Here is a 9,118-nt window from a genome sequence, read left to right on the forward strand (position 1 = left end):
ACATGAATGAATCTAGCTATTTTATTTTGGATTATACTATAGCAATATATATTATAGAATAAATAAGAAAAAAAATCTAAAATATAAATACACACAGAGATCAACATTATCACGATATATAAAGGTGACGGATCGATCGCTTACACTGATTTTCCCCTGAATTACGGAACATTCACTGGTTTGCCGATCCGATCCATGAATGATACTTTTCCTCACTGCGCATTTATGTCTTGTCTGTTTCTTCATTGTTTCTTTTCTTTGTAAGAAGCGGAGGAATAATGATTCTCCGTTCTTATATTTCTTTTCAAGTACATTCTTTGATCTTTTTAAAGATCGCTACACTAATTAAGTTCCGTATATATTGCTACATTTTTTATTCACTTGATGAAATCCAGCACAAAAGATGTATTGTCTCGCAATGTACTCTATGGAATAAACAAGCAAACAAAATCGAGATTATAAGAGCCTTTGAGATCCAGATTAGCCCGATGTATAAATGTGACTTAATGACCACATACACCGATTTCCCCTGACTTATGGAACATTCACTGGTTTGCGGATCACCGCACCGGTGGCCTAGTTGTGAGAGCGTCAGCCTCGAATGCGGGAGGTCGCGGGTTTGAGCCATGGCCGAGTCACACCAAAGACAACAAAATGGTAATAACAGCTGCCTCGCTAGGCGCTCAACATTAAGATATTAGTGTTAGGACTGGTAGGCCTGGGGTCAGTATAATGTGGCTGGGTGGGACATCATGCTACATGTCTCCGCCATGACGCCCCAATGATAGACATCACAATAAATTGCCACACTGCAGAGATCGTAGTGATGCGACTAAACAGTTGTTAAAGCTACGTTACAAAATCCAAATCACACACACATACTCATACATACACATTCACGCTGTTGTGCGGATCCGGTGTATGAATGATAATTTTCTCCTTTGTGTGCCTTTTCTTGTTTGTTTCTTTGCTGTTTCTTTTCTTTCTAAGAAACATCAGCATAATGATTTCCTATTCTGATATTTATTTTTAAACACATTTTCTTTGGTCTCTTTATACATTACTACACTTATTAAGTTCCTTATTTTCACTTTATTTTTATACCCTTGATTAAATCCAGTGCTTTAGTTAGAAGTTCAAATGCACGAAGTCCATTTCCTTCATGTTGGGTACTAACTTGGAGACAGCATATGAAATTCAACTTAGGATGTGATGTATTTACTGGAAAAAGTTACATTTGAATTAAATGCTTGAATGTGTTGTGCCTGTGACCTTTCAGAACCGACTGTTTCACGCAAATTTCCATTTTCATCCTGGTCAAAGGTAAGAGGCCAAATAGAATACAAATATTTTCTCTTCAGTCTTTTGATGCTAAGTTCTATTAAAGAGAGACAAATTTCGTCATAGTTTGAAAATCTCCTGAGAACAAAACTGAGCAAAAAGATACATTTCTTACAGATTACAATGGCATGGAATAATAGCCGATTGTTTCGTTAGTGTAGTGATACCGTTAGACTTTCCACTGCTTTTGTTCCTCAGGAGTTATTAAATTATATTTTAAGTATTACCAATTGTGGCTACTAATGCACATGTATAATAAAAGAAACTGATTTCAAGAATCTCGGAAGAAAGTTAGCAACTTTGTAGAACATCACTTACCTAGATATATGGAATTTGAAGATTTTGCCGATAAAATGGATCTTTCGCATTAATAAGATAAAGTCTAACAGAAACGCACAATTATTCACCATCTGACAGCTTAGTGGATAACTCATTGACGTCTGTTTTATACTTTTTAGACCTCGCATGAGGTTTGTACAATCATATTTTTACAACTTTAGAAAGTACAACATTGCAGGTCATCAAAACGAGAGCAAGGTTGATAATTCCGTATTAGTTTGATGCAAATAAGAAAAAGACAAAATCCTAATATTTTTTCCCTCCAAAATAAACATATTGGAAGCTAAGAAAAGCGACAAAGTTGCATCTTGCAGATGACCCTAGGTTAATATGAAATGAATTAAAAAGGGTTAATAAATTAATTTATGACTCACATGAGAGAGACATACAGACATGGAAACAGACTGGTGAAAACTAATTTGTAACTCACCTCATCTTCTACTATGGCTGCAATATAAAGAAAATCAGGATTTTGCAGTAGTTCTGCAACTTTGTCCAGGAAGTAATAAACGACAGGCGAATCGGGGTTTAGGGCTGATGCATTCTCCTTTCCACCCGACAGAAGGAACCTGGATGCTTTCACGATGTTCAGTAGCTGAACAGTAAGGTTAGCATCGTGACCCAGGTAATCAAATATCAGGATAAATTGATCCGTAGAATTCAATTCCCAAAAACTTTGTCCTGAGACGTCTGCGAAAGTTCCTCCGATACATAAGAAACAAGTTATGAAAAACAACAGCTTCTGATCCATTTTAGATGCACCTGACCACAAATATGTATATACGAGGAATGTGACAAAGCCCAATAACTTTGTGCTCTCAGTTACAACAGAGGCTTCGAAGGAACGTTTTACTCGACACTAATCAATATCTTTGTGTATCTTCAGTAGAAAGGCTCGTAGTAAGATGTATATAAACCTCAATTATTAAAATCAAAATAAAACTTTCAGTAGAATATGGCAATGGAATACCTCTAAGGCAGTCAGGTATCAAACAAAAGAAATCCCCAACTGAAAACTATTCAACCCAATCGTTTGCTCGTAAATACTACATTGATCTGATAACACTGTGACAGTACATCTATACTTTTATACAACACGAATGCGCAGTGGAGGTCTTCATGTGGACTTTGGACAGGCGGCAATTGGCATTATAGAGACATGGGTATGTAATATATGATACAATTGATTATTTTCTATAGAATGGCATCATGCAGAGCATCAGAAAATGTCCAGTTCAGTGAAAATATGACTGATATCATAGAGTAAATCAACAGAACATATATTACACCATAAAATCAAAACGCAATTAATAATAAAACAATCGATAAGGATTTTTGATAATACGTTTGCATGCATCCATCAATAGTCTCGTTATTGTTAGACATGGATTATTATCCCAGCTATCAGCTTTTTAGGGTCTCTCCTGTTTCCTCCATTAGGAAAATAATTGCCTTCTTGTAGAATATACAAACTGTTCCGAGTTTGCAATATATGAGGAAGAAGTGTTCTCGTCTTCAAAATTTAGTACTTCTATCTGTTCTTCTTTACACGCCTAAATTTTAAAATAAAAACAACTGCGCATTTAGAGTGTTTATCATTATTATACTTTAAATCAATATCGAAATCAAGGAAGTAAATGGCCGTCTTCAAAGTTTGTTTCCACACAGTGATTGTTTATACAATAAATTAAATTGAACCCTCACCTTCCTGCATCCTAGGCGAAGGCTCTAATTATATGATGTCATAGCAAAAAGACTAATAGGTTTGGTGTACACATGTAATCCCAGAAATACCAGTGGATTTTGTGCTTGATTTCAGAAAGAGCAGTGGTTGTAGTGTAAACATGTAATTCAAGAAAGAGCAGTGGGTTTAGTGTGCGAATGTGATTCCAGAAATACCAGATGGAGCAGTGTTAATATGTGATTCATCTCTTTTATCAGGTTATTATCTTGAGTTCGCATGAGTGTTTTACCTATTGCTAAATATTTTCTCATAATATGACCGAGCAGAGTAAATGATTTAATTTTTTTATATAGAAAAGCCATTTGATATTAACTTTCACCTGTATCATTTCATCTTTGGGCAGCTGAGAAGTTAATACTTATCTTTACTAAACTGAATATATATATATATATATATATATATATATATATATATATATATATATATATATATATATATATATATATATATATATATATATATATATAGTTAGATAGATAGATAAAGGGGGAGAGACAGAGACAGAGTGTATGATTGTTACTTGAAATTAAAAGAGTTTGTATATCAACTTCCGATGACATTCATATCATCTACGACATCAACTCTTCAGCTACCTTTGCATCTGAGCTTTGTAAACTATTGCTTTGCTGACCATCTTTTTCTTACACACATTGTGTAGGTTGAAGCTATTGTTGTGCTACAGGCATCTAGCCGCTTCCGAGCAAAGTCCGCTGTCTGTGTGTAATCGCATCAAGGAAATTTACAAGGCAGTATAGCTATTTATTAAATAGAACATTTAGGGAAGTAATTGAGGGATGATACAAACATCATAATATGTAAAGGGATATCAGAATAAACATTCAAGCAAAATTCCAATATAGGCTGATTTTTGCACGTGCAAGAATATAAAGTGGAGGATGGATGACGGAAGGCGAAAGAGAGACCTCACTTGTATCCACAGGCTATTCTTCTTCTTATTATTATTCTTCTTCTGTTCTTCTTCGTCTTCTTCTTAATGTTATTATTATTATTATTTAATTAGGTCCAAGTATGGTACTGACATGTTAAAGTGTATGTACACACAAAATGTACAGTTGAAATGAAATGCTAAGATTGCAACGCTGCATAATTTGCATTAAATTTTCGATCTGTGTGGGTGGATTCAATAGAAAATCAAATGTTTTAGTTTTTCATACTTCATTTACCTGCTGACGCAGCAACTGGTAACTCGTTCATTGTATGATTATCATGAGCGAACTTTGACCGAATTTGCTGGCAGGTTGCGCATTCTCTTTGACAATCTGATTCAATGGACTTTGAACGTTCTAATGTTAGAGGAGACATGATATCATTTATTTAATCCAATAGATCGAGATTAATATTTGCCAACATATCATCTGATGAATTGTTGTTAACTTGTGTGAAGATAAATACGTGCGACAGATGCCACTTTCTAGCCGACATAGATTCACCATCCTCTGAAAGATGATTGGTCAAATTTTTAGTGCCGTCAGCATTAGCTGTTATCAACTCTTTGCAGACAAATAAAAAGTACCATGTTCTAAAACATTAATAAACACGCTTTATATTATATATTAAACTTTTTCCTATAGTATGTGCAGTTTAATATTTTTGACAACATGTTAAATATCATTTTATGCAATTTTGATTGGTTCAAAATAAACTGATGAAATTCTTGCGCTGTGTTCTCTTTACTAACACGGTATATTTCCTACTGGATTGTTTTGTATTTACTATTGCTAATCGACTGCCCAAAGGGACTTGTGGAGAAAATATCACGTCTGTGTAAATATGATCCATTTACCCCTGATGGGTTCGTCTCCTTGTGCATATGCTATAATGCTATCAAAAATGGCGTTAAACCCCAAAGTCAAGAACCGCAACAACAATCAAACATAAGGGTATTGTGCAGTCGATAGCGGGTTTGGTGGTAGTGTGAGCTGTATACCTGTAACATGAAATGCACCCTATATACAAGCCTGTTTTAAATATTACTTATAGAAGTAAATAAACTCACCTCTGTTGACAGAAGAATGTGGACATAAACCAGTTGTAACTGTAAAAAGTATTGTCTACATTTTAACGTTTATATTCATGTATCTTCGTTTGGGACTAGTTCTTACTAACAAGAAATGAAATGTACACTGTCTTTAAAACATTCCAATGAAATAAAAAGTATGTGATAAAAAGAATCTCAAATGGTTAATGATTTAATATTAAATTGATGAAACTAATTAAAGATTGTCTTTTTGAATCAGTATTGTTCAAAGCTTAAAATTTGGTACATCAACAGACGATTTAGATGATGGACATTTTGAGATGATAAGACTGGTACACTCTGAATTATATCCTTTATATTATCAAAGGCCTCTTGACATTTTATAGACTAGTGAAACATGGTTTTCTTGCTCAATAAATTTGTCAGAGGTTCAGCAAATATGTAAAAATTGGAACAATTGTATTTAAGTCTCTGGTTTGTATAGAACTAATAATTTATAAACTCCATTTCATTTTGATTAAACACAATTTCCATGTGTTATAGTTTTAAACTTATGAGTGATTTTCAATCCGTACCATTCATTCTATTTCGTACCCAAACTATTTATATTGTTTGAAGCATCGAAGGCAAAATAATACAAATTCTCGATATTGAATTCAAATTATTTCATACTTTTAGTCAAACTGGAGCAAAACTATTAAATTATATTAGGTACTTAACATTTGTTTTATCAACGCAAATGGTAGCGATACAGGCATTACATTCTCTGCCACCTTGACATCATATAAGGTCTTTCTTACTATCTTGCTTGCTATCTTGTATGACAGACCGTGAAGAAACCGATAACAATAATTTTACATTTGAATTCGGGTTATCGTGAACAAGCAAAAGCTAAACGGATCAACAAACTGTTTGGGGAAGCGAATCAAATTTACAGCACATTTTCTGGGATCCTTATTGGAGCTGATGCTCCTTTATCCTAAGGTATGTATATTTATGTTTCTAATTCATTATGACGAGATTACCTTATAAACGAATTTTGTGCTGGCCAAATTCTTTTCAAGAAAAAGAGGAACCAATACAATGTGACATAAGTAAATGAGTAAAAAAAGTCATAATTGAACATGAACGTAATATTAATTGATGGTGACAGTCTGGAGGATCGTTACTGTTTGCCATGCTGGTTGTGTGTTTTACCGATAAATGAGAGAAGTTAGATTTCACCAATGTTTTTATCAGCATCATTACGGAATATTAACAAGTTAGACTCCACTCAAAGTTCCTTCTGAGGGTAAGTTTGATGTTGGGTCGTGGAGAAAAGGCGAGGTGTTACCAGCAGTTTGCCCATATGAAATAAATCAGGAATCTCTCTCTCTCGTAGCAAATATTAACTGATTTAGAATTAAAATATAATATTATCTACAAATGGTAACCATTATTCGCTGTAAAGTAATGTGCACTTGTACAGAACTGTGAGGTAGTGATACTGATGGTTTTCCAACTTATACCTACCTATAGTCGGGGAATACTAAGCATACAAAATTAGAAATTTAAATCAATATTTGTGGATTAGTTTAACTAATACATTTCACCATCTATAATCCGTTTTCAAATTGTTATTGATTGCTCGGGACTTTCTAGGAAGCAAAATGCGATTGCATTTTCTGCTGGTCACACGAGACGTTTCACAATAACATCTAACACGAGGGTTGTGTTATAACCAAATCTTTATAAATCTGCAGCTTGCCATCGACCAACGCAAGGGAAATTTCACCGCTCCCATACAAGTATTGTACGAATTCAATGCGCATGTACAATCGCAACGAACCATGGTATTATAAGTTACTTTTATCTTAATCCTGAGTAGATATAAATATCATTTCGAAACAAACATCACCTCATACATAGATACATACTACTATTAATAATAATAATAATAATAATACTAGTGCTGATGACGACTGTTTATACTCATGACAACTTTGACGGAATAACGAAGAGTATTACAAGGAACAAGTCGACAGCTTTCAATATAAACTTTCCTTTAAAATCTTGTGTGAATTTAAACATGTTCGTAGTCTTAACCACAAAACTCATGTTGACATCTACGAAAATAATATTAGTATTTTAGAAGATTCAAAATTTGTTTAAACTTGTCATACGGTGTCTTCTACAGTTAAAATCACTCTACCTTTTTCTATTAACACTTTGAAGAACAGTTTTAATTAGCTCTGAACTTCGTAAAATATTTTTGTCAAACATTTCAGGATAATAGTGACCCTGCGGTCCAACTTTCCAAACAATTACGTCAGCATTGCAGGACAGCACAGAACACCGGCAACTCCGTCATCTCCCGTCTGCAAGTTGGAGATTCAGTTTATCTAAAAGCAGCGGGGTCTGATTATGGCACTAAAGACCAAGTGTATTGTAACTTCTCTGGTTATTTCATTGCACCCACGTACAATGGACTTCCTGTTATTGGGTGAAGTTACTGACTTACACAGATTTGTTTCTTAGATTTTCTGATGCATATTGGCTTTCGCAAACAACGTGTATGCCTCAAACGTGATAACATGGTTGACATTACAAAACAAATGATCTTTCAGATTGTTTTGAAGCCATTCATATATGTGCCTTATATTTTTAACTGTATTTCAATACGTCTCAACTCCCCAATAATTTAGTTATATTTCTAAAATCGCACTTATATATATGAACAATAATGAACCAGAAAATGATAGCTAATTATCTTAAAGATCGTTTCTTGCATTTCAGACAAAATGTATTGAAACCCTGTTTTGTTCGGTGACGTGCGTGCTTGAACTTGACGATATGAATGCTGTAAACACAAGAAACCACCACTAAACTTTGTCAGGTATGTCATGTGTTCATTTTGTGATATGTTTATTTATTTTACTAGAATATTATTCAATTCACACTCACATAGCCACAGCTTCAATTCTTTATCCTGTCAAACCTTTCTTTAATAAAACAAACCTGCAACATCCTTTTCGTATATGAGCAGACCATTCTATCCTTATTGTACACACCACCCTTAAAGGTTTACATTTACAGAGTTTCGTAACTTGTATACATTTGGTACAAACTACGTTGGCAATTATTTTAAACCTATGGTACGATTTTGAACAATGGACCTGTAATAGCTACGTCTACATCAGATTATACCAATAGTAGGTGATGTAAGGTTTTGAACATTCCACAGCATGGTCTTAATATTTGATCTAAATTGGCATATGTAATCTGTGTAGAAGTTCAATTTTCAAAGGAAATGTTGTGTTATTTTGTATGACAAAAGAAAGACTATTGTATTTGATGCTTTCATGAGTTCATTGTGATTGGAAGAATCGTTATTGTCGAGGCACGTGAGTGAAAATTTTCACTTCTTTCAATTTACTTTTGTCTTCATTAACAGTTTAGGTTACCTATAAATGGCTACTTACAAATGAAATTAAGAATATCGGTAAATGTTTAAAGTGATAGGGGCCCAAGAGTCAGACTGTGCAAGACATCGACCCTTGCAGTTACGATATCGGTGTGGGGGAGTAACGGATCTATCTCCCACCCACGCTTACATCGTAACTATCTGAGTCGGTGTCTTACATTGTATGACTGTGTGTCCAGTTGTTATGTTATAATGTTGTTCTATAAAACACATCCTCCCAACCCCTATATCC

General features: G+C 34.2%; 1 protein-coding gene across 1 annotated transcript in view; it reads right to left on the reverse strand.

The window, feature by feature from the left end:
- Nucleotides 1–2,431, reverse strand: part of LOC149781748 (complement C1q tumor necrosis factor-related protein 4-like) — a 65,720-nt gene extending 63,289 nt beyond the window's left edge. The window contains exon 1 of the mRNA XM_089935009.1: nucleotides 2,111–2,431. Within this exon, the coding sequence (XP_089791135.1) occupies nucleotides 2,111–2,431 (321 nt within the window). The remainder of the gene's footprint in view (nucleotides 1–2,110) is intronic.
- Nucleotides 2,432–9,118: the final 6,687 nt, after the last annotated feature.

This window comes from Sinohyriopsis cumingii, chromosome 15, assembly GCF_028554795.1.
Source record: "Sinohyriopsis cumingii isolate HCF-2022 chromosome 15, ASM2855479v2, whole genome shotgun sequence".
Classification (NCBI taxonomy): domain Eukaryota; kingdom Metazoa; phylum Mollusca; class Bivalvia; order Unionida; family Unionidae; genus Sinohyriopsis; species Sinohyriopsis cumingii.